The sequence below is a fragment of the Plecotus auritus genome, assembly GCF_963455305.1.
Source record: "Plecotus auritus genome assembly, chromosome: 5".
NCBI classification, from domain to species: domain Eukaryota; kingdom Metazoa; phylum Chordata; class Mammalia; order Chiroptera; family Vespertilionidae; genus Plecotus; species Plecotus auritus.
In genome coordinates, this window is record NC_137776.1 from 121657740 (window position 1) to 121684966 (window position 27227).

Consider the following 27227-nt stretch of genomic DNA (forward strand, 5'->3'; position numbering starts at 1 on the left):
GAATAAAAATATACTTAACTTTTTAAAAATTTTTACTTAAAAATCTATAATGGATTGAATCACCACCTACTCTTTTTTATTAATAACTAGAGGCATGGTGCACAAAATTTGTGCAGTGTGTGTGTGTGTGTGTGTGTGTGTGTGTGTGTGAGGTTGTCCCTCAGCCTGGCCTGCACCCTCTTGCAGTACAGGATCCCTTGGGGGATGTCCACCCTCGCAATCCAGGATCCCTCACTCTTTACTGCCCGCCTGCTCGCTGCTCCTTACCACTTGACTCCCTGCTCCTTAGCCCAGCCATGGAGGCGGGAGAGGGCCCCGCCACCACTGCTGCACTCACCAGCCATGAGTCAGGCTTCTGGCTGAGCGGCGCTCCCCCTGTGGGAGCACACTGACCAGTCGTTCTGCCATAACGGTGGCTTAGGCTTTATTATATAGATCCTCCCAAAAGCTAAACCTACACAGGACAAAGTCACTGTGAGTAAAGAACATTCAAGTTAATAACAGCTTGTATTCATTGGATAGAAGGGATTCTGGATTCCTGGTAATAAGCAGAATGATCATAGGAAGAAAAGTTCCCTAGACTCAATTAAGTAGTGACACAACTGAACTGTTCTCAGTAGTAACAAATAATACTGCCAGAAACTTGGATATAAATTACTACATTCTACCTCTCTCTTATGCTCAGGTAAGCATGGAAAGTTATTAAAAATTAATAATAACTTATTTAATAAAACCATATCCTTAAAACTCTGAAATATTTAGCTCAAGAAAATAATCCAAAAGAAAGGAAAAACTTTACATATGTAATTACTTTTTAAACTATTGAATATATGAAGAGAAAAATGGGAAGTAACTTAGAAATCCAATAAAAAATATATTATTTTATTACTTATGATACTTTCACTCAATGGAAATAAGCATGCCATTAAAATTTGTATCAAAATAGAAAATCTTTATAGCACGATATAGAGCACGATATAGAGAAGATGAAAATTGTAAAAATGTATGTATAAAACATACAATAGGAAGGGATATAGAAAAATTAAAATGGCTTTGTGAGAGGTACGGTAAGAAATACTATAACAATAAAATGTCCTTAAAAGAGGCATGAAATCATTTTATGCATCTTTAAAATATAAAATATAACCCATAAAAACACTGAAAATTGATTTTGGCTCAAAACATCTTCATTAGTATCTTTATGTAAAGCCTAAATAATGTAAAATCTCATGCATTATCCAATTACAAAGGAACTGGAGAAGGAAAAGTATGAGTAAGGAGTACAAGCATTATGCTCACTGAGATTTCTCCAATAACACAACATGACATGGTGGACTAAACACAAACATAGTGATAGCATGTATATTACATCTCAAAAAAGCTGTATTAAAATAACATAGATTAAGAAATTGACTTTGAATTTAGACAGACCTGAGTTTAAATCCTGACTCTACCATCTTTTAACTGAATGACTTTGAGCAATTATTTAATCTCTATCAGTCTCCGAGAAGAAAATGGTACCTATCACAGACAGGGTATTTTAGTAAGATTAAATGAAATAATAAATATAATAACATAGTACATAGTGCTTAAAACATAGAAAGCACTCAGTAAATCAATAGGTACTTACTACTATTATTAAAACATCTTTAATAATTCTACAGCTAAAAGCATTCCACTAATTTCATATGAAAACGAAGAAAAATGTTACACATGGACAAAGTATCAAAGTAGAATATATGTGTCTTTATTGGAGCTTCTGTATGGTTTGATAAGCTCTTTGTAATAAAGGGCCCATAAAAGATACACACACAAACTCATTATTTCCTTTCCTTAGAAACATGAGGATAATATTGTTTTACTGATCATTCCTGTAGGAATGAAACGTAACTTAGCTGACCAGGGAAATTAAAAGCAATGAAGGAGAGAATATTTAACTATCCGAATTTCTCCAAAAAGATATATAAGTGGCCAAAAAAACACAGGAAAAGATGCTCAAAATCATTAGTCAGCAGGAAAATGCAAATCAAAGCCACATGAGATACTACTAAAATGGCTACTTTTTCTTTTTCTTTTTTTTTTTTTTTAAAGCAGATAATAGCAAGTGTTGCTGGGGATGGGGAGAAATTAGAACCTGCATATACTGCTAGTAGGAATGTAAAATGGCACAGCCACTTTAAAGAGAGTTCTGTATGTTCTTTAAGTGGTTAAACATAGAGGAACTCTATGATCCAGCAATTCCATTCCTAGATTATACCCCTCAAAAATGAAAACATATCCAAGCAAAACCTGTACATAAATGTTCATAGCAGTATTACTCATAAGAGCAAAAAATAGAAAAAAATGCCCATCAACTGATGAATAAATAAAATGTAGGATAAACAGGTGGAACATTATTCAATCATAAAAAAAAATGAAGTATTGGTACATGCTACAACATTGAACCTTGAAGACATGTTAAGTGAAATAAGCCAGTCCCAAAAGATAACATATTATATGATTCCATTTATAGAAAATGTCCAGACTAGGCAAATCCACGGAGACAAAAGTAGAATAGTGATTGCTTATGGCTAGTAGGGGATTGGGGGTTAGGAGGTGGCAGATAAAGGGTACAGGATTTGTGGGAGGGGTGATAAAAGTGCTCTAAAATTGATTGTGGTGATGACTTCATAACTCTAAATATACTAAAAACCATTAAGTTGTACACATGAAATGCATGATGTAAATGGTATGTGAATTATATCTCAGTAAAACTTTTTAAAATGAGAGAATATTGTTTCTCAGAGCCATAACTTTGTATTAAGTAAAAAAAAAAATTAAGGCAAATGGGGCCAATGTGAGGATATGAGAAAGCTGAATGGCAAAAATAAAGAAAAGAGAATTCGAAGAACAAAGTTGGAGGGATCACAATACCAGATATCAAGCTGTATTACAAAGCCACTGTTCTCAAAACTGCTTGGTACTGGCACAAGAACAGACATATAGACCAATGGAACAGAACAGAGAACCCAGAAATCCATCCAAGCCATTATGCTTAATATTTGACAAAGGAAGCAAGAAAAAACAATGGCGTCAAGACAGTCTCTTCAATAAATGGTGTTGTGAAAATTGGATACATGAAAAAAAAAATGAAACTAGACCACCAACTTACACCATACACAAAAATAAACTCAAAATGGATAAAGGACTTAAGCATGAGAAACCATAAAAATCTTAGAAGAATCCATAGGCAGCAAAATATCAGACATATGTCATAGCAATATCTTTACCGATACAGCTCCTAGGACAATGGAAACTAAGGCGAAAATAAACAAATGGGACGACAACAAAATAAAAAGATTCTGCACAACAAAACAAGAAAGCCTACAGCATGGGAGAATATATTTGCCAATGTTGTATCTGATAAAGGTTTAATCTCCAAAATTTATAGAGAACTCATACAATTTAACAAAAGGTAGATAAACAATCCAATCAAAAAATGGGCAAAGTGCCTAAATAGACACTTTTCAAAAGAGGACATACAGAAGACCAAGAGACACATGAAAACATGCTCAAAGTCCCTAATCATCTGAGAGATGCAAATCAAAACAATAATGAGGTACCATCTCACACCTGTCTGAATGGCTATCATCAACAAATCAACAAACGACAAGTGCTGGCAAAGATGTGGAGAAAAAGGAACCCGCATGCACTGCTGGTGAGAATGCAGACTGGTACAGCCACTGTGGAAGACAGAATGGCATTTCCTCAAAAAATTGTAAATGGAACTCCCATTCAACCCAGTAATCCCACTTCTAGGACTATATCCTAAGAAATCAGAAAGGATATATGTACCCCTATGTTATTAGCGGCACAATTTACCATAGCTAAGATTTGGAAACAGCCTAAGTGCCCATCAGCAGATGAGTGAATTAGAAAACTGTGATACATCTACCCAATGGAATACTATGCTATTGTAAAAAAAGAAGGAATTCTTACCATTCGCAACAGCATGGATGGACCTGGAGAGCATTATGCTAAGTGAAATAAGCTAGTCAGAGAAAGATAAATATCACATGATCTCACTCATTTGTGGAATATAATGAACAATAAACTGATGAACAAAAATAGATCCAGAGACATAGAAGCATCGCACAGACCATCTAACCTCATAGGGAAGTAGGGAAGGCGGTGGGGGGGTGGGGGTGGGGGTAAAAGATCAACCAAAGGACTTGTATGCATGCATATAAGCATAACCCATAGACACAGACAGTAAGGGGGGGGGTGAGGGTATGTGCTGGGGGGTGGGAATGGCCAGGGAGAGGTCAATGGGAAAAAAGGGAGACATATGTAATACTTTAAACAATAAAGAATTTAAATTTTAAAAAAGAATTCAATAATATAAATTATCTTTGAAAAAGACAAGCCCTCAGCTTGAAAATAAAATCTTTCAATACCCATATTTTTCAAAGGAAGGAAGGCTTGGAATAACATAAGAGCATTAGATTTGGAGAAGTCTTGTGTCTACTTTTCATTTATTAGCCATATGACCTTAAGAAAGAGACAAATTTCCAGAACCTCTGTTTTGTTCTGTTTTTAGTTTAAAATGAATCCCCATATTACAAAATGTACAAATTCATACAAGGGATCCAAAAATATTAGCAATATTTTTAAGTACCTCAGCCTAAAAAAAATTGTGAAGTCCTGAATCAATATATTAATAGTATTAAAGATAATTGAAAAGTTTCTCTTTTCCAATTCGAAAATGGCAAACTGCATTCTTGTCTTTTTTTTTTTTTAAATATATTTTATTGATATTTTACAGAGAGGAAGGGAGAGGGATAGAGAGCTAGAAACATCGATGAGAGAGAAACATCGATCAGCTGCCTCCTGCACACCTCCCACTGGGGATGTGCCCGCAACCAAGTTACATGCCCTTGACCGGAATCGAACCCGGGACCCTTGAGTCCGCAGGCCGATGCTCTATCCACTGAGCCAAACTGGTTTCGGCCTGCATTCTTGTCTTTACTGTTAACCAAGATTCCTAGACCTTTCTCTCTTCATTTTTTTTTTGTCCAGTAAAGTAGCACCAAAGAAAACCATATTATAAATACAATCTTGTCCGAGTTGGCCCTGAGGTGGAATCCATCCTTTCAGTCTCTGGAGACCATGATAAATGATTAAGCAGCAGTAATTGCAGGCTTAATCTGACCCTACCAAGGGCAAACAAATTTCATGATTGTGACTTTCAAAAATGAAGAGTCTATTGTCTAATTTTAGAAAAGATATATTTAAAAACATATATTTTTATTTATTTCAGAGAGGAAGGAGGGAGAGAGAGTAGAAACATTAATGATGAGAATATTGATTGACTACCTCCTGCACGCCCTACTCTGGGGATTGGGCCCACAACTTGGGGCCCCAACCATGACCTCCTGGTTCATAGGTCGACGCTCAACCACTGAGCCACGCCAGCTGGGCAAGAGCTCTACTTCTTATACAAAGGCAAGGATGGGAAAGCTCAGTAAAATCCAATTTTGTATGGTTTTCCAATTGAGGTATTTTCTTTTTCTTTCTTTTTTTTTCAAATTTTTATTAAGGTATTATATGTGTACATATCTTACCATTGCCCCCCCCCACCCCACTCCCATACCTGCCCTCACCCCCCAATGTTTTGCATCCGTTGGTTACTCTTATATGCATGCATACAAGTCCTTCAGTTGATCTCTTATTTCCCCCACCTCTCCCTAACCTTACCGCTGTAATTAGACACAAGGTATTTTCTTAAAGATAGGATTATTCGATTCATTCTCTTATCCTAAGTGATTTTTAAAGTTTCCTTGTCTTAGGTTATCTTTCCATATTCTTAATTATATTTGGTAGTCAGGGATCTAAAGAGCAATGGACAGACAAATCACTGCCAAATGCTGCAGGGAAATAGACTTATAACTATGCTGAATATTTTCATTCTTGAAACTCTTGGCAGCCATTAATGCTTCACACATGAAGTCAATTAGAAGACAGAATAAACAGCCTCACAGAATGCACGCTGGCTTCTGTGGACAGCATGCTGGATAAAAAAAAACAAAAAACAACGACAACAACAACAAAAAAAACACCTAAAAGATTAGCCCAAAATTAGTAAATGTGACCTGACAAGGGCCACTGAATTGAGTATATTTTACAACTTTAACACACATCACAGGACATAACAGCAGCAGTTTCCCAACTAATGAACACACACAAAGAAGCTTGGAAAGGCTTAAAACAGAAAGATATATGATTACCATCTAGGCCAAGTATGTCAAACTCAAAGGCTAACACTGGCCAAATAAATGATGCTAGGGGCCCTCGGGCCGTGAGTTTAACATGCTTGATCTAGCCATTGAAGGAGGATAGATTATTTCTACTTATTTAGATGAACAAAGTTACTCATTACCAAACATAAAAAAGAATATTTTTAAAATCGAAATTTACAGTTATGCAGTCAGTTTCAATAATTCCACAACTCAGGACTTTTGTAATATCTATAAGGAAAACATGATTAATAACACTTATCACCCTTAGTAAGTATCAATAAAATAGTGGGTTCATCCTCTAGACAAGAGAGATGATAAATAGGAGATAAGGGAATAAGTATTCCTTATAATAAAATAAAGTTAACTGATTGCTGGTATTGCTTTAGGGTTTATTAATGCTCATCTTATTATGAAAAAAAAAAAAGACTTAAAGGGGATAGCATCTATTTGTTAGGAAGATAACATATTGAATTCTTATTTCATTTGCAACATTTCAGTTGAAGTTTCCCCCCAAAACTCTCTACTTCTTATACTAAGGCAAGGATGGGAAAGCCTTTGATAAAAATATTATATTGAATGTGGATTTCATAACATTAAAAGAGGGAAGGAGTGGGGAGAGAGAAACACAATGAGAAAAAAGAAATGCCTTTAATCGAGCAAGGAAAAGGATTATTGATGTATCAAAATAAGAAACAGCCTTTATTAAAGAAATACCTAGACATGGTACTTCAATTCCTCTGGAGGACAGATGGAATGTGAGAAGTACTATAGTTGCTGTAGGCTAAATGCTTGTATCACCCCCAAATTCATATGTGGAAATCCTAATCCCCATGATGATGGTATTATGAGATGGATCTTTGGGAGGTGATGAAGTCATGAGGGTAGAATTTTCATGACTGGGATTAGTGTCTTTGTAAAGAGACTCCAGAGAGCTGCCTTGTGCCTTCTGCTGGGTGAGACTACAGTGAAAAGACAGCCGTTATGAGAACAGTGGCCTTCTATGAACCAGGAAGCAGGCCCCCTCACCCCAAAGCCAATGCCTTGATTGGGACTTCCCAGCCTCCAGAGCTGTGAGAAATAAATGTGTGTTGTCACAAAGCCATCCAGTTTATGTTATTTTTGTTGTAGTAGCCTAGATGGATTCAGACAGTATAATCGTGGTCTCAAAATTACCATTATGGGTAGTAGTTTGGGTTGGGGGAATAGATTCGAGGCTAAAAATTCAATAATCCAAAGTGGTCTCCTTTAAGTATAGAAATAAGCACCAAGAGCCCCAGCAGTGAAGGGATAGAAGACCATTTGGAGAAAGAAATTGTCACTATCATGGTGTGAGTTTTAGGGGAAATATTAAAAACCAAAAACCAAAACCACCTAAAGCCTTCCTGATGGCATTGATTATATCCAATTGTGTACCATTTTTCTGGAGCAAGTTTAACACTTAAAAAGCACCTCTATGGGCAGATATTACACTAAGTGTTTTTTGTGTGTAATCGCATTTTATCTCGATTTGAAGAAACAGAGGCTCAGGGGGTTAAGTAAATTAGCCAAAGGAAACAGCTAATAAATGCTACAGTCCTGGGAAGTATCAGCCTGTAAAAGATGCTTTCTACCACATCAGGGAATGTTTTTCATATCTCTAGTACGAGCTACAATGAGTATCTTAGAGAAATGGAATGAGAAAAAACAGCACCGCACTCTGAGGACATCTTCTGCATTAATAAGCACCAACAGACAAGAGCCTCACAGAAACAGCAGAGGATGCATGGGGAACACAGTGGAACTGTAGGCACAATAAGACAAAATTACTATTTTTTAGGGGGAAAAGTTAATGTTAGAAGTAAGTTGATTTCTGTTTGGAAAAAACAATAAAGAGAAATATTCCAAAATTATTAATAGTGGTCACCTTTCGGAGGTGAGTGTATAAAATTCTCCTCTCAAAATTTCTGTTAAAACCTCATTTAAAGACAAGGTTTTATGGAAACAATATAATTATTAAAAGGTGATCCTTCCCAATTCTAGATGACTGATGGGAGTGGTAAAATACAAAGTCCTTGGTTATGGTGTAATAGTCCTTCACCGTGAAACCCTAAAACCTCTGCCAACGGCTGGCACTGAGAACACTGCCCTCCGCACACATAGCGCTTGCGCAGCGGTGGAGCTTACTGCCTGCTGAAGTAAGTGTGTACCCAAAAGAATGTTAGTTCATTCTCAGACCCAATCCTGAGGAAATATCTAACCTGCCTCTGAGGCCTATTTTCCTCATCTATAAAACGGTGTTCTAATCCCTACATTGCAGAGTTGTTGAAGAACATAAATGGAAAGTGCTTAGCACAGGGACGTGAGCATCTGAACATTCAATACAGTCACTGCTTGTATTATTATATTACATTCATTACTATCATATCAAGCATAATTACCACAAGCTAAAATAATTCTACTTAGTCTCTTTCTCTAATAAAGCACAATTGTGTAGGTATGTTCACTCTGGCAAGAACCAAAGTGTGGTTAGTGAAGGATCACTGCTGTCATTACCGCATTTCTCCCAGCAGCAGAGACTCTCTGCCAGGCTGTCATTTGTGAGTTGTCTGAAGTTCAGAAAATGAGTTGGAGCCTCAGTTGTAATGCCAATGCATCCAAACAGATCACTAGGAAAGCAAGGCTCCTTAGCCAGTCTGCAAGCCAGCAACAATTGTTGCTGGTTATGAAACTGCCACTAGTCCATCCCAATCTCTTCACCTCATCTACTGGTAAAGCTCTCTAATCACGAAACTAAGAAGCCAATGTATTCAAGCATTCTCCTATAAGCATAACTTTCCCTTCTATATTAACAGAAATAAATAAGAGAATAAATAATTCTCTAGAGAATGTCTATATAACCAGATGTATCAAGTCTCCCCTCTACAAAGAATGGGTGAAGTAGAAGGTCTTGCTTCACTCTTTTAACCAAAAATCTCTGGGAATGAATATCCAAACTTTCAGTTACTTGAATCTAATCTTATATCCTTGTAACTAATATACCTTGTAAATTCTTTTCTTCAAAATTATACAAGCCAATTCCAAGAGCCTACCTCGGCTTGGCAGAGTGCATGGAGACCTTGTAACACCAAGGCTGCTGGGGTGGCCTGATCAGGCTTGGTGCACTCGTTCAGCACCTGGGAAATGGCGGCCAGCATGTCTGCACCGTGCTGATAGGGCCTGCAGGGAACGACAGTTCAGAAAGCGATTACAGCCAGAGAGCTCTATTACCATCTCCTGGTCTTTTGTCTGAACAAAAAGCATTAAAGCTTGTCTTTACCCTTCTGCCTCCTAAATATTGACCCTCAAATAACAACACCATGTATTTTTCTTCAAAGATTGTCATCGTTGTTATTTTTGCTCTAATGTAAGGCTCATTTTTGATATAGAAATATGATCCCAAAAGGAAGACACTTCTTACATAAATTCTCCCTAAATCAGAAATGTCTGAGCTGACAAAATTTCCAGCGTATCAATAGTGAAAAGAACTGACTTACCTTAGTGAGATTATCAGTAAGAAGAGAGCTACGCCTGCCCAGAAGTTGCTCTGGTATCAGACACTGACTACAAAAGCAGTACTGGAGGTCAGAAGGTGATTTATGATCACAGTGATGCTAACTGAAGAGGCTATACCTATTACACAATGTGACGACGATGATGATGATGATGATAATAATATGAATTATAACTGACAGAGCATCTACCCAAGCACAGTGCTAAATTCACTCACTCTTTCTCCTCTCCTTCCCCTCCTTTCGATTCCACATACATTGTGCTATCAACAGAAGGCTTTTAACTCAGGTCATCCTCTGCATTACTTATAACCCATCAGTGATATAATACTATTCTCTAATTGACGAAATATCAATTGGTGAAATTGCCTGACTGGAATTCTACTGTTTTACTGTCCTGACAAACAGAAATTATTTTCCAAAACTGGAAAAGCTGACAGATCTTGAAGTGGTAACTGAAAGGAGCACTGAATAAGTTATCAAAAGACTCACTCCCGAGCTGCAGCTTTACGAATGCAAAATTGCACTGTCAGATAATAACCTCTCATCTCTAAAATGTTTCCCATGCCAATACCCCTAGAGCATCCAGACTCTCAGGTCTTGTGTTACATTTGCGTAACTTTTAGACTGAGGTCATCTTTGTATTTGCAAAAGGCTGAGGCTTAGAAGAGATGCAGAAATGCTGAGGCTTCGATATAGTCTGACCCGAGATTTTTCTTGAAACACTCAGTACGGTCCCCTGGGCCAGTGAGCAGTATGTGGGCCAACCCATTCATTGCACAACTTTAGGAAGTACCATTCACAGTGTCATTACGGACAAAAATGAGATATGTCCCCCGAATTCTACAGTGCAGAGGTGACACATATGGAATTGCAGGATTACAACTCAGTTCAAATGTCTCAAATCTATTTCTTCCCTAAATATTTTTACCTTACTCTACTCAAGAAAAAAACACTGGAGCTTTGCTTGGTGCTAATGCAGTCGTGTCCCCTCCTGCCTATTTATCAACCCACACTCTAGAACAGCAGGGTTATCTCTCCACTATCTTCATATCCTTCTAAACCCTAGAGCATACATGGGAATTCAAGATCATTTCCTTCCTTGTCGTAATTCCTAATAATTAATTCCATGCAATGGGTCACAAACAAGGCTGTCTCTGTTAAAACTCTATAAAAATCAACACAACACTGGGATAATATAAGGACAATTGGACTACAGTCCACTGCTTAGGTCACAGGGATTTATATAAGGAAAAATAAAATATATAAACTCATATGCTTTAGTACAATACTAAATTGCTATCCAGAAAAGGATATGAATATCCTAAAAAGCTAGATTAGATATAAGACATGCTTGCTTTTCAAAGTTATTTTCCAATCTTACTAAATTTTACAATCAGAAAACTTAAATTGAAAATTTATTCTTACTCAAATATATTCTACCCATCTTTCCTAGATTCTTACTTGCAATAAAATAATAAATAAATGCAAAATAATAAATCATGATATACATTCCCAAGGGGTAAGCACATCTTACCTTTGCCTACATATATCTCTGATGGATGCTGCTTTAGCAATCAGTTTCTCCCACTGGACTTCCTTGCTCGCGGACAGAGAGGGTGTCTCGGACATGGCCATGAACCGCTGCAGTTCAGGATAGACACGATCCTAAAAAGACAAGTTCACAAAAAAGGTAAATTTCCCAATTTGAGTTGAATAATCATTATTTCTGTTATGCAGCATTTTTCTCTCCAAATCTTCCATTTGCATTGCAAATTATAATGTCTTTCTTCTAATCAGCAGGGAAGAATGCTGTTTTGATTGCTAGGGATTTTCTTACAGTCCCATGCACTGTTCATCTCATAAAACAAGAAAAAAAGTGGTTAAACCTCACTCTAATTACAAAGGCTGTAATCACTTATTATTATATTTTTATTACTTTCCCACACAAATGGAAAAATAAATTTCAGAATCAAAGAAATAAGATTATTTTCTAGTCTCAATTTCTCTGAGTCAATCACAGCTGACTGCATTACTGATCAGAAGCATCACACTGAATCAAATTTCTCTAACGCAGTCACTGATGCCACACACTAATACTACTATGTCAAAGCACTGCCATACATAATGACAAAATCAGTTTTCTTTACTGAAAAAAAACATGTTTAACACTTACACAAGTGTGTATCTGAGCTCACCTGCTTTTCCCACAAAGATGTCAACAAGCGCAAAGTGACAGCTCTTAGTTGTGGAGTGGTTCCAAGAAGTTGGATTACTCGTAGAATTTGTCCTATGCACACCTAGGAAATATTTTAAAATTTTAGGTTTCATAGATGTAAATGTAGATAATCGCCAGGTTACCAAAAGAATTAAAACCCCCCTCATCATAAAATAAATACCTAAATGGAAGTTTACTATAGTATTACCCATCTTCTCAAAAGTTGCGGGTACTTTTGAGAGGTTAGGTAGCAATCCCGGGAACATAAAGACCTTATTTCAGATAATAACCAATGGAAAAACTTGGCTATTAATTGATTTAAAAGAATTACTCTTCAGATATTTTAATAAATACATTTGGCCCAACAAGGGGAGCAGTGATCACAGCAAAATTAAGGGCTCAAAATTTCATATACCAACCAAAATTCAATGTATTATTCATGACTCACTTTCTTTTATCCTTCGAGTAAATTGGATAATATACAAACCTTGTGAACACCAAGTGTAGGTAAAGTATATAAGATATCGATGTATAATTCAGGTTCTAGTGGTCTTCCCAATTTGAACATCAAAACTGGAATCAAATTTGGTACCTAAAGTGAATTTAAAGAAGATATTAATTATGCCTTGTGAAGGAAATCAACCTGTAAAGCAATCACTACTCATTTTTATTCAAAGGGGTAATATAAATATACTAGAGGCCCGGTGCATGAAAATTTGTGCACTGAGCAGGTGGGTCCCTCAGCCCGGCCTGCACCCTCTCCAATCTGGGACCCTCGGGGGATGTCTGACTGCAGGTTTAGGCCTGATCCCACAGGGACATCCATCTTACAATCCGGGACCGCTGGCTCCTAACCGCTCACCTGCCTGCCTGCCTAATCGCCCCTAACCGCCTCTGCCTGCCAGCCTGATAGCCCCCTAACAACTCCCCTGCCAGCCTGATTGCCCCCAACTGCCCTCCCCTGCCAGCCTGATCTTGCCCCTAACTGCTTGCTCCCCCTTGCTGGCCTGATCTCACCCCTAACTGCCTCTGCCTTGGACCCCATCACCATGGCTTTGTCTGGAAGGAAGTCAGACATCCAGAAGAGGTCTGGTCACCTGGTATAATTAGCATATTACCCTTTTATTAGTATAGATATGAATTAGAAGACTGAGAAACAGTCAGTTAGCATTTGTCGTTAATGTATAGTGCCACTAATATTCTATCCCTTTTATAATTAGCTGGTAGAAACCAATTAAAAAATGTTTTTTTCTTAAGCAATTATGACATTACTCTAAGCAACACAAAACTAATTAAGATATATACTGCCCCAAAGAAATTTATAGTTCTAATGATCAGTTACACTTAGGATATAGAAATAATAAAATAACTCCACATATTGAAATATTCAATTATGTTGTTCCAATATAAAATAATTAAAATCAGTTGTACTGTAAGGGGGGGGTGTTAATAAGCAAGGTCCTCATTTCAATACCTATACATAACCCAATAGAACAAAAAGAGCAATTCATTTGTGGATCAAAAGAGTTAATGATGTTAATTTAAGATAGTAATATTTCCCAAGTAGATCTATAGACTCAATGTAATGCCTACCAAAATCCCAACTGGCTTCTTGGGCAAAATTAAAGAAGTAATCCTAGAATTCATATGGAACAGAGAGGGAATCCAATAGCCAAAATAATCTTGAAAAATAAGAACAAAGCTTGAGAATTCAAAATCCCCAATTTCAAATTTTACTCTAAAGCCAAGGTAATCAAAACAGGGTGGTACTGGCATAAGAATACAAATATATGTCAATGAAAAAATACTCTGATGTCATTAAATTAAAAATATTCAGATGTCAAAAGGTACTATGAAGAAAAATGAAAAGACAACCCACAAAATAAGAGAAAATATTTGCAAATCATATATCCAATAAGGGGCTTCTATCTAGAATATATAAAGAATTCTTGTAACTCAATAATAAAAGGACAAATAACCCAATTTTTAAAAGAGCAAAGAATCTTATTTCTCCAAAGAAGATAAATGGCCATTAAAAACAGGAAAAGAAACTCAGCCATCATTAGCCATGACATAAATAAAAATCAATACCAGAATGATTTACTATTTAACACCCAATAGGATGCCTATAATTAAAAGCAAACAGACAATGGCAAGTGTTGGCAAGTATGTGGAGACCCTCAGACACTGCTAGTGGGAGTGTAAAATGGTACAAATACTTTGGAAAACAGTCTCAATGGTTAAAGAGAATTACTGTATTATCTAGTAATTCTACTTCTAAGCACATACCAAAAAGAAAAACATGCATCCACACAATACATGGACATAATGTTCATAGCAGCTTAATTCATAATGGCCAAACAGTAAAAACAACCCAAGTGTTCAACAGATGAATGGATAAATAAAATGTAGTCTAGCCATACAATGTAATGTTATTTGCCCATGAAAAGGAATAGGAATCAATATGGATGAAACTTGAAAACATTGTATAAAGTGAAATAAGCCAGTGACAAAAGACCACATATTGTATGATTCCATTTATATAAAATGTCCAGAATAGACAAATATACAGAGACAGACAGTAATTGCTTAGGATTGGGATGGTGTAGGAAAAAATGGGGAGTGATAACTAATGGGTACAAGGTTTCTTTGCTGACGAGGGTGATAAAAATTTTCTCAAATTATAAGTAATCATGTTTGCATAATTCTATAAATATACTAACAGTCATTGAATTGTACACTTTGATTGAATTATATGGAATGTGAATTATATCGTAATAAAGATATTCTTTATTTTAAAAATTCAATTAAAATTGAGTGAATACCTACTATGAGCAAAAAACTACTTGAGCATGCACAAAAATTTTAGTTTCCATATAGTGCATTTTAGTTTTGTTGGCCAGAATTGGTTGAATTTTCTCTACCTGCTGTAATCTTAGAAAGCCTATTTCTTCTTAGCTTAGAAGGTATATAATTTAATTCAATTTCAAGGAGGGAAAACATCCTAATCCTACCACCAAAAAATGTTAACAGTTAACAATTCATTCATTAATGAGCCTGACCATGTTATACCAGGGCGGCATTTAAAGATATGCATGTAATGGCTATAGACTCACAGCACAGCCAGATTTATGATTTTTAACAATTGCTGGTGCTCTGTTAGAATAGACGTTCCATCATCCTCACCTTGAGCAAATGAAGGGAGACAAATTTTTGAATTGCTTCTCATTCCCCATTTTAATTAAAAACAAAAGGTTATCTTGGATTGTCTGTGCGTGTCTCAATGAATTGCCCCTTCTGGGAAGAGCTCTACCTAGGCACTGACAGATTCTGAGTTCTGGGAAGGGCAAGCAGCACAGTCAGTGGCATTTTATAAAATAATTTATTTAGTTGTGTGGCTTTTAAACAACTGCTTTAATCATATTGTCAGGAAAGAAATAAAGTACTGTATTTATGCTAAAGAGTACAGTTCCTTTATGAGCCTTAGAACTAAAGAAGTAGGTAAGGGTGTTTATTTTCTCTGGCAAGTTCAGTAATGAAAAACCAAAGTGGGAACCTTTTACAATAAGTTCTCTTAGGCCTAATACAGTTCTTGAAGCTATTATAACCCAAATTAAATCCTCAGGTCAATGGAATCCCAAACAGGTGTTATTTCATCAGGAAAAGACAGATATAGATATACTAGAGGCCCGCTGCATGAAGATTCATGCAAGAATGGGCCTTCCTTCCCCTGGCTGCTGGCACCACCTTTGCTCGGGCTGGAGCTGCCTTTCTGTTCCGGCCCGGAGCCGCCTTTCCACCTTCCCACGCTGCCCAGAGGCCCAGAGCGGCTGGGATGGGGCAGAATGCCTGCATCGTCACCATGGTGACGACGCAAGCATCCCACCCCGCCCCTGGCCGCTCGGTGCCTGCATATGCAAATTAACCCACCATCTTTGTTGGGTTAATTTGTATACTCACTCTTGATTGGCTGGTGGCTGTCACAAAGGTACAGTCAATTTGCATCTTACTCTTTTATTAGTGTAGATAGGTGTGCAAAATTTTTTACATGAAGCACAACTGTTGTTTTTCTAACGAAGTAACATATATGTATATTTATCAGTTTTCTTGAGAGGTCATATGAGCTCTTGGTTCCTCTGCTCCTGGGTTCTCTACACTCTGGAGTAAGTGCCCTGTAATTCCCTGAGTCAAGACCTTTGAGGTTTCATAAAACCCAATGCTTTCTTTACTCTCCTTCAGAATTCAAGTCCTTGATAAACAAATTAATTTAAAATGATGGTATTATTAAGGAGCCCCATCCTATATAATAAAAGAGTAATATGCAAATCAACCATCACTCTGCCATGCCCACCAGCCACGCCCACCAGCCACGCCCACCAGCAAATCAGGAGCGAATATGCAAATAAACCCAACCAAGATGGCTACCGCCACAGAGAGCAGGAGGGAGGCTTGGGTTTCCCCGGCAATGGAGGAAGCCAAGCTTTCCGCCTGCCCTTGCTGGCCTAGGCCTCCACTCAAGGCTACAAAGTTTCAATGATAGAAGATACATAAACCCAAACAGAAATGGCGGCCGCCACGGAGCTGGAAAGAGCAGGAGGCTAGGGTTGCCCACGGCGATGGAGGAAGCCAAGCTTCTGCAGCCCTGGCCGGCCCAGGCCTCGCTTAAGGCTACAAAGTTTCAATTATAGAAGATACATAACTCCAACAGAAATGGCTGCCGCCACAGAGCAAGCAGAAGGCTTGGCTCCACTCCAGGCTACAAAGTTTCAATTGTAGAAGATAAATAAACCCCAGATACCAGGGCCTCTGCTTGGGTCACCAGGGGGCATGGCCGGCCTGCAAACCACCACAGGCCCCTCGCCCAGGCTGCCCCACGCCCCAAGGGAACCCCCCACCCTGATCCGGGACACCCTTCAGGGCAAACCAGCTGGCCCCCACCCGTGCACCAGGCCTCTATCCTATCTAATAAAAGAGCAATATGCAGATTGACCATCACTCCAACACACAAGATGGCTGCCCCCATGTGGTCAAAGATCCTGCCCCCATGTGGACACAAGATAGCCACCACAAGATGGCCAGCAGGGTAGGGCAGTTGGGAGGGACCAGGCCTTCAAGGGAGGGCAGTTGGGAGGGACCAAGCCTACAAGGAAGGGCAGTTGTGGGCAATCAGGCCAGCAGGGGAGGGCAGTTAGGGGTGACCAAGTCGGCAGAGGAGGGACGTTGGGGGCGACCAGGCCTGCAGGGAAAGGCAGTTGGGAGGGACAAGGCCTGCAGGGGAGGGCAGTTGGCGGGGACAAGGCCTGCAGGGGAGGGCAGTTAGGGGTGACCAGGCCTGCAGGGGAGGGTAGTTAGGGGTGACCAGGCCTGTAGGGGAGGGCAGTTAGGGGCAAACAGGCTGGCAGGGGAGCAGTTAGGCATCAATCAGGCTGGCAGGGGAGTGGTTAGGGGGTGATCAGGCTGGCAGGCAGAAGGTATGGGGCAATAAGAAAGGCAGGCAGGCGAGGAGTTGGGAGCCAGCAGTCCTGGATTGTGAGAGGGATGTCCAATTGCCCGTTTAGGCCTGATCCCACTGGGATTGGGCTTAAACGGGCAGTCGGATATCCCTCGAGGGGTCCCAGATTGGAGAGGGTACAGGCTGGGCTGAGGGACCACCTGCCCCCCGTGCACGAATTTTGTGCACCGGGCCTCTAGTAATACTATAAGCAGATTTCTCAGCAAAAAATAGTTAAAGCCAAAGGGGCGAAGGATGATATATTCAAAGTGCTAAAAGAAAAAAAATCCAGAAATACTATATTAAGCAAAAAATTTCCAGATACACAAAAGCTGATAGAGTTCATCCATTAGACCTGCTTATAAGAAATGCTAACAGGAGTCCTTCAAGGTGAAAGGAAAGAACACTAGAGAGCAATACAAAAGCATATGAAAGTATAAAGCTCACTGATAAAGGTAAATATACAGAAAAGTATAGAATACTGTTAATACTGGAGCATAAATCACTTTTAGTCCTGGTATAGACGTTCAAAAAAAAAAGTATAAATAACTGTAACTGTAAAAATATGGTAATGGATACACAATATAAAAAGATGTAGTCTGTGACATCAAGAATATAAAGTGTGGGGAATAAAAAAGTAGAACTTCTGTATGGAATTGGAGCTGTTATCAGCTCAAAATAGACTGTTACAACTATAAGATGTTTTCTGTAAGCCCCAGGGTAACCACTAAAAAAATACCTATACAAGATACACAAAAGATAATGAATAAGGAAACAAAGCATGTCACTACAAAAAGAAAATCAATGAGACATAAGACAGCACAGAGGAAATGAGACAAAAAAAGCTATGAGACAGAAAATAATTAACAATACGGTAATAGTAGGTCCTTCCCTATCTGTAATTAGTTTAAATTTTAAAGGGATAGACTCCTCAATCAAAAGATGGTAATGTCCTGGTCAGGTGGCTCCATTGGTTGGAGCATCCTCCCATGCACCAAGGGGTTGTGGGCCAATTCCAGGTTAAGGCATGTGTCTGGGTAGCAGGTTTGATCCCTGATCAGGGCATGTGGGGGAGGTGGGTGGGGTGGGAGGCAACTGATCAATGTTTCCCTCTCTTTCTCTATCCCCTTTCCTCTCCCTCTCTCTCTCTCCCTCCCTCTCTCTCTTTCCCTCCCTTTTTCTCTCTTTCTCTCTCTCTCTCTTCCACACACACACACACACACACACACACACACACACAAATCAATTAAAAACACATTTTATTTTTTTATTAAGGTATTATATGTGTACATATCTTACCATTGCCCCCCCCACCCCACTCCCATACATGCCCTCACCCCCCAATGTTTTGCATCTGTTGGTTATTCTTATATGCATAAAAACACATTTTAAAAAGACTGACTAAAAGGATAACAAACAAGATATAAATAAGAGTCCTTCTATAAGGACTCTTTTAGAAGAGTGTGCTGGCTATAAGAGATTCACTTTACATTTAAGGACATACATAGGCTAAAAGTAATATAATGAGAGAAAAAATATTCCATGCAAATGGTAACCGAAAGAGAGCAAGTGTAACCATACTTATATCACACAAAATAGACACATTTAGTCACAAGAGACAAAAAATATTATATACGATAAAAGGGTCAATTTGCTAGGAAGATAGACTACATTAATATATACACACCCAACATCAGAGCAATATATATATATTTGTTGTGGTATAATTATATATAGTTATCTCTTATATATATATATGCCCAAATGTATAGAATTGAAGGGGAAAATAGGAACACAATATCAGTAGGAGATTTCATTGCTCTACTTTAAATAATGGGCAGGACATCCAGACAGATCAATAAGGAAAGAGAGGATATGAACAACACTTTAGACCAAATGGACTGATCAGATATATACAGAACATTCCATCCAACAGCAGCAAAGTATGAAAGGAGACATCACAACCAATACCACAGAAATGAAAAGGATTATAAGAGATAACTATATATAATTATACCACAACAAATTCCTAGAAGAAATGGATAAATTCCTAAAACATACAACTCACCAAGACTGAATCGTGAAGAGAGAGAAAACCTAACAGACAAATAACAAAGAAGGAGATTGAATCAGCAATAACAAAAAAACTCCCAACACAGAAAAGCCCAGGACCAGATGGCTTTCAGGTGAATTTTAGCAAACATTTTAAAAAAGAACTAACACCAATCCTTAAACTCTCCCCCCAGAATTAAAGAGGCAGGAACACTTTCATATTGAACAATAAGAGACTGAAAGCTTTTCCTCTAAGATCAGGAAAAAAGCAAGGATGTACACTCTTGCCATTTCTATTCATAGTACATAGTATTAGTAGAATACAGAACATAGTACTGAAAGTCCTAGCCAGAGCAATTAGGCAAGAAAGAGAAACAAAACTCATCCAAATCAGAAAGGATAAAGTAAAATTATCTCTGTTTGCAGGATTCTAATCGTGCAAAAAACATTTAATAAATGAATCCAGGAAAGTTGCAGGATACAATATTAACCAAAATAGCAGTTGTGTTTTCATATACTAACAACAATCTGAAAAGAAAACTAAGAAAACTATCTCATCTACAATCACATTAAAAAAATACATAAAGTACTTAGGAATACATTTAACTATGGAAATGAAAGACTTGTATACTGAAAAACATTGCTAAAGAAATTAGAGGACATAAATAAATGGAAAGACATCTTGTGTTCATGGATTGGAAGACTTAATATTGTTTAAATGTCCATAATGCCAAAAGCAATCTGCAGCTTCACTGCTATCCCTATTAAAATCCCAAAGGCATTTTTTGCACAGTAAAAAAAAAAAATCATATTATTCATATGGAACCATAAGCCCCTGAATAACGAAACCAATTCTGAGAAGGAATAAAGCCGGGTCCCTCACACTTCCTTTCTTCAAAAGACATTACAAAGCTACAGTAATCAAAACAGCATGATATTGGCACAAGACAAACAAATAGACAATGGAACAGAATAGGGAACACAGAAACAAACCCATGCATACTAATTTATTACAATTGAGAAAGGATAGTCTCTGCAACAAATGGTGCTAGAAAAATTGGATATCTGCATGCAAAGAAGGATACTGGACTCCTATCTTACACATACACAAATAAGTAACTCAAAATGAATTAAAGACTTACACCTAAGACCTGAAACTATAAAGCTCCTAGAAAAAAAACACAGGAGCCCGGCCAGCGTGACTCAGTGGTTGAGCGTGGACCCATGCACCAGGAGTTTGCTGGTTTGATTCCCGGTCAGGGCACATGCCAAGGTTTCGGGCTTGATCCCCAGTAGGGAGAGTGCAGGAGGCAACCGATCAATGATTCTCTCTCACCATTGATGTTTCTATCTCTCTCTCCCTCTCCCTTCCTCTCTCTGAAATCAGTAAAGACATATTTTCAAAAACATAGAGGGGGAAACATAACATTAATTTTGGCAATGATTTCTTGGACATGACACCAAAAGCAAAGACAACAAAGGCAAAAACAGACATGTGGGTCTAAATCAAACTGAAAAGCTTCTGTGTAGCAAAGGAAACAATCAACATACCGTGTTTCCCCGAAAATAAGACAGTGTCTTATATTAATTTTTGCCCCCAAAGACACGCTAGGTCTTATTTTCAGGGGATGTCTTATTTTTCCATGAAGAAGAATACAGTACACATTTATTGTTCAATGAAAATAAAGGAAATTTATTACCTCTATATGGTACGGTAGTACAGTAGTTGTCAACACAAACCAGACAAACTGTGAATCCTACAGTATCAAGAATTTACTCATTTATTCAATGACAATCATGTCATCATCTTCTGGAACATCATCATAACAATCCAATTCCTGAATTTCCTGGTGAATTTCTTGTGACTCCATTTCTTTCAGAATCAGTGGACCAAATCTCTCATGTTTAGCAATAGCACTGTCTTTAAATGAGTACTTCTTGTCAAGGTAGCCTGCTCGCAGTGCATTTGCAATGCAACTGTCAGTGATTTTCTCCCATGAATTCTTCACCCAAGTCACAACTTCTTGCAGTTTAGGTTTCACAAAGTTTCCACGCTGATTTCTCTCCATTCTATTTTCAATGTAGTCATTAATTTCCATGCGCAAATTGTCTTTGAATGGCTTGTTTATTGCAATATCAAGAGTCTGGAGATAGGCCGTCATTCCTGTGGGAATCATTATCTGATCTATTTTTCTTTCGTGAAGAAATGTCTTCATGTCTTTAGTGCGGTGAGTGCTGGCTACATCCCAGACTAGCAGACCTCTTTGGCTCCCTCGCATAACAAGCGGCAGCATTAAATCGACCCACTTCCTTATAACTGCTTGTGTGGCCCAGGCTTTTTCAGTTTGAAGAATAAAAACGCCCAAAACACGTTCAATCTTTTCCTTCTTGCCCTTAGAAATGATTAAAGGTGGGATTTTAGTGCCATCCAGACGAATTGCCAAAATACAGGAAACACGTGCACTTTTGTAAGCAGTGGAGGGAATGTACGCTAAGGAGGCTGTTCAATTGTTGTTTGAGATGATTGGCCCATAAACACTGCAGTTTCATCCATAGCAATCATGTTGGAAAGATTGTATTTAGAGAAGTCAGCATCATCAATAAAGGACTTGAATGCAAGTGCTCGCTTAATAACTTGAGTATCTTCCAACCTAAACAATGTTGTAGATCTTCTTAAAGACGGTTCACTTCGCTGAAGGAAATTATCCAGCCAGTGTTGTGATGCTTTGAAGTCTTTGGGGGCTATGTCAAACTGTGGTGCCATTGCAAGGGCAAATTCTTGAATCTGAGCCCTAGTCACAACCAAAGCCTTTGCTCTCCTGTCAACAACCCATTCACAGATCAGGTCTTTCAGCTCGGAAAATAATGGTTGCCGACCTGATCCACACTTGCGCTTTTTAGCATTTCCCTTGTCTACTTGTTCAATGAAGTTACCATACTCTGCTCGCCGTTTTCGGACCAATCGGATACTCAACATCTTCTCTTTGCAGAAAGCAGTAAGATTTTGGCCCCAAGAGTCTTCCACAATTCCTTTCTTGTACTCCACGGAGTAGCTTTTTCTTTTTGCGCTCATTTCTAGGGGTAAAAAAAAAGGAATTGGGGTATCAAGGTGGGGGGAGGGGGATCACTCAAAATGACACAGGGGGGATCAGAAGGGGGAATCAAAATGGCACAGGAGAATCAGAGGGGGGATTACCATTTTAGTAACCCCTTTTGATCCTCCTGTGTCATTTTCATTGTCCCTTCTGATCCTCCTGTGTCATTTTAAGTGATCCCCCTCCCTCCACCCCTGTGCCACTGAACACCTTCACCAGACATCCCCCCTACCCCTTTATCAGACATTTACCCTCTGGGGCCTGCCTGGGGACTGTCACTAGGCTTGCTGGGGCCTGGATCTGGGCTGGAGCAGGGTCTGCCACTGACTGAGAACCTTCAGTCATCATGAAGGCGGCTGCGAGCATCAGGTAGTGTCACCAGAGACAGACCAGCACTCACCACCTTTGCCGCGTCCCGTCCGCTCTAATCCTCCTGTTCTTCTACACGCATCTGTGAAAGTCTCCTCCTCTCTCCCGCCCCACGCTCACCGCTCACTCTGACCTCTGCTCCGCCTCCACACAGCAGTGACATCAGGACTCCGCGTAACGTCACTGGTTGCTAGATGCCAGTCGGGGCGGCCCTAGCGACCAGTTTATGGTAAATTAATTTTCATTCTGAGACAGAGCCTGGGGGCCTTATTTTCAGAGATGTTTTATTTTCGGGGAAAAATGGTTGTAAAAAAAAAAAAGACAACTTACAAAACGGTATAAAATATTTGCAAACCATATGTCTGATAAGGGGTTAATACCCAAATATATTACTAACTCCTACAACTCAACAAATAAATAACCTCATTAAAAAGCGAGCAAAGGACTTGAATAGACATTTCCGAAGAAGAAATAAAATGGTTACAGGTATATGAAAAGGTACTCAAAATCACTAATCACTAGGGAGATAGAAATCAAAACCACTGTGAGATATCACCTCACACCCATTTAGATTGCCATTATCAATAAAATAGAAAATAAGTGTTTGGCAAGGATGTGGAAAAACTGGAACCCTTGTGTGCTGTTGGTGGAATGTAAAATGGTTGTAGCTACTATGAAAAACAGTATTGAGGTACCTCAAAGAATTAAAAGTAAAACTAACATGTGATCAAGCAATCTGAGTTCTGGGAACTTCATTACAGGCAGTAAATAGTCTCTTTTAAATTTTATTCACAAAACATTAACTGCACAGTTGCTGTTAGCTGCCTGTTCTAAAACAAGTCTTTTTATTGAAACACAAACTTTTCTGTAACAATTTATGAAATATAAAGAGACTAATTTTTGAATTAACTTGGCACTGTTAGTTTTTATAATAAAACATGCATAGGCATTTTCAAAAATATTTCAAAAGAACTGAAATCAGGATCCCAAAGAGATAGTTGCACTCCCACGTTCATTGCAGCATTCTTCCCAATAGCCCAAATATGGAAACAACCTAAATACCTACTGATGAATGAAGGATAAAGAAAATGTGGTATATACACACAATGTAATATTATTCAGCCTTAATGAAAGAAAGAAATCCTGCCATTTACTGCAACAGGAGTTAACCTTGAAGACATAACGCTATGTGCAACAAACCAGTCACAGAAGGACAAATACTGCACAACTTTACTTGCGTCAGGCTTCTAAAGTACTCAGTCTTACAAGAAGAAAGTAGAATGAGGGTTGCCAGGGGTTAGGGGGAAAGGAAATGGTGAGGAAATGGGTATGAAGTTCACTCTTGCAAGATGAAAAATTGTATACAATACTGTACGGTACATTTAACTTTTTGATGAGGTATATTTTATGTTATGTGTTTACTACAATTTTAAAAAAGAATCAGGGCTTGTTTTTTTTTTTAAGAGTCAGAAGAGACTTTGTCAATTCAGATAAATGAACAGAGACCTAGAGGGGTCACAAAGTTAGCTGGTGGCAGGTGAGGATAGGAATCCATGTCTTAGTTCACCCCTCCATTCTACCTTGGCAGAGTGAAAGCAACCAGAGTCCAGGCTACCTATAACAGGATGAAGAACTATTGTGTAACTGTTCTCCCTATATTTGGACAAATCACAGGAAAAAATAATCAGAAGCGACACAAACCTGCATCATATAAAGAATGGAGTACAGAAATTTAACTTGGATTCCATGAAAAATGTCCATGTTGGCAACACCATATGAAGTTACACAGATAACAGAATAATCTTTCACACAATTCTATAATGAAAATCTTGAGTAGTGCTATCTACTCATACATTCTGAGAAATAAAAAGGGTTTATTTATTATTCACTTTAGTTATCAAGAGAGAACATATAATTGATGTTTATAACTATCCCTCTATTTTGAAAGTATGAGAGCTCATATTTTATTACTATATGAGAAATATAGTAATAAATTAATATAAATAGAAAATAAAGATACCAGTGAAAAGAAATAACTCAAGACATGATCATGTAATAGAAGAGGCAAAAACCGACAGCAATATCTGCTTTTTCTTTAACTTTTCAGATTTATGTTTTAGAAAACTAGATGTGAACTACAAAAGTAAATTCTTAGTTTGTATTTTATCCATATCCTTAGATTAGATAAATGCTGAACAACCTTTACTTAAGACTTTCTTCTGTGAAAAAAATGGAAGTAAATTTTATGTACACAAGTGCATTTGCCATTTAAAAAACAGTGGTAAGATAACAGTATGTTAGGTTGAAAAAAACACACACACTTGAATTTTACATAACAGAATGAATAAGCTTGAATGGTTCCTATAAACAGAAGCATAAATGGCATTACTTAATAATTTTAACATCGAAACTCTTTTTTTTTAATTTTTTTATTAAGGTATTATATGTGTATATATCTTACCATTGCCCCCCCACCCCACTCCCATACATGCCCTCACCCCCCAATGTTTTGCATCCGTTGGTTATTCTTATATGCATGCATATAAGTCCTTCGGTTGATCTCTTATTTCCCCCACCTCTCCCTAACCTTCCCGCTGTAATTTGACAGTCTGTTTGATGCTTTACTGCCTCTGTATCTATCTTTTTGTTCATCAGTTTATAACGTTTTTTATTATTCACAAATGAGTGAGATCATGTGGTATTTTTCTTTCATTGACTGGCTTATTTCACTTAGCATAATGTTCTCCAATTCCATCCAGGTTGCTACAAATGGTAATAATTCCTTCTTTTTTATGGCAGCATAGTATTCCATTGTGTAGATGTACCATAGTTTTCTGATCCAGTCATCTGCTGACGGGCACCTAGGCTGTTTCCAAATCTTAGCTATTGTAAATTGTGCTGCTATGAACATAGGGGTGCATATATCCTTTCTGATTGGCATTTCTAGTTTCTTAGGATATATTCCTAGGAGTGGGATTACTGGGTCAAATGGGAGTTCCATTTTCAGTTTTTTGAGGAAACTCCATACTGTTCTCCACAGTGGCTACACCAGTCTGCATTCCCACCAGCAGTGCACGAGGGTTCCTTTCTCTCCGCATCATCGCCAACACTTGTCGTTTGTTGATTTGTTGATGATAGCCATTCTGACAGGTGTGAGCTGGTACCTCATTGTCGTTTTGATTTGCATCTCTCGTTTAATTAGTGACTTTGAGCATGTTTTCAACATCGAAACTCTTAAAAAATCATTCTACAAAAAATGGACACAATTATCTATTATGCCTTTGAACATCAGTTAATCCCAGCTTCCTAATTACTTGACATTTCTATTCATGGTATCTTCTCATTACTTAAGTAACACACTGGAAACAAGCCCACAGACAGAAGTGCTGAAAAGCTAATCATCCCTTCCACTTATGAGGAATCTGCAGGCATGCAGCAACATCAGAGACGTGTAAGCATAGTATAATTCTGTTCTGCGGTTCAAATTATATTTATATCATGACATTATAATTAAATTAGTGATCTAGGGTCTTGAAGTTTAACCTTTGAGAGTTAAGTAATGTCAAGGGAAGAAAGGTATCGAGACTAGCAAAGGACCCTACTGGGCAATCTTCTATTTGATATTCACTCTAGCCTTATTCCAGTCCAGCTTGAGCATCTGATCTGTAATGGCTCCTCTAAAAGTTGCAGCTAACATCTACTGAACAGTTCCTATAAACACTCTCCTAAGCACTTTATAGAAAATCATGATCATCACCATGTTTCCAGTGACTAAAACTGAAGCTCATAAAAACCAAATAATTTGCCCAACGTAATAGAGCTAGTACGTACTGGAGTTAGGGCTGCACCAAAGCCCATATACTTCCACTTTGTGTTAACAAAGGCAGTGATGACATCTTCTTCATATTTGTATCTCTAGTTCCCAGAATATCATAAAATGCTTGTAGAATGCACAAACTACTCCTATTTTTTTTAATCTGCTCCAATTCCATTCAACAAGATAGATCCTGTAATAGCATTGCAGCTATTTGAAACAACCTGTATGCATGCATATGAGCAGAACCAATGGACACAGACAGTGGCCGGGGGCGGCGGGGGGTGGGGGGGTGGGGGGTGGGTTGCGGGCTTGTGCTTGGGGGAGGGGGTGGAGGGGGAGAAGTCAAAGGGGGGGAAAAAGGAGACTCATGTAATACTTTA

At 38.3% G+C, this 27227-nt stretch overlaps 1 protein-coding gene across 7 annotated transcripts in view; it reads right to left on the reverse strand.

The window, feature by feature from the left end:
* The window catches only part of FOCAD (focadhesin), a 310432-nt gene that overhangs the window by 147120 nt on the left and 136085 nt on the right, over positions 1–27227 (reverse strand). For all 7 annotated transcript variants that reach the window (XR_013960579.1, XR_013960580.1, XR_013960581.1 and 4 more), the window contains exons 12-15: positions 12511–12615; positions 12004–12105; positions 11343–11473; positions 9347–9473 (exon numbers count right to left, since the gene is read on the reverse strand). Coding sequence is in view for 3 of the 7 variants with exons in the window: in XM_080667664.1 (XP_080523790.1) it covers positions 9347–9473; positions 11343–11473; positions 12004–12105; positions 12511–12615 (465 nt within the window). In the remaining 4 variants the exon portion in view is untranslated. The remainder of the gene's footprint in view (positions 1–9346; positions 9474–11342; positions 11474–12003; positions 12106–12510; positions 12616–27227) is intronic.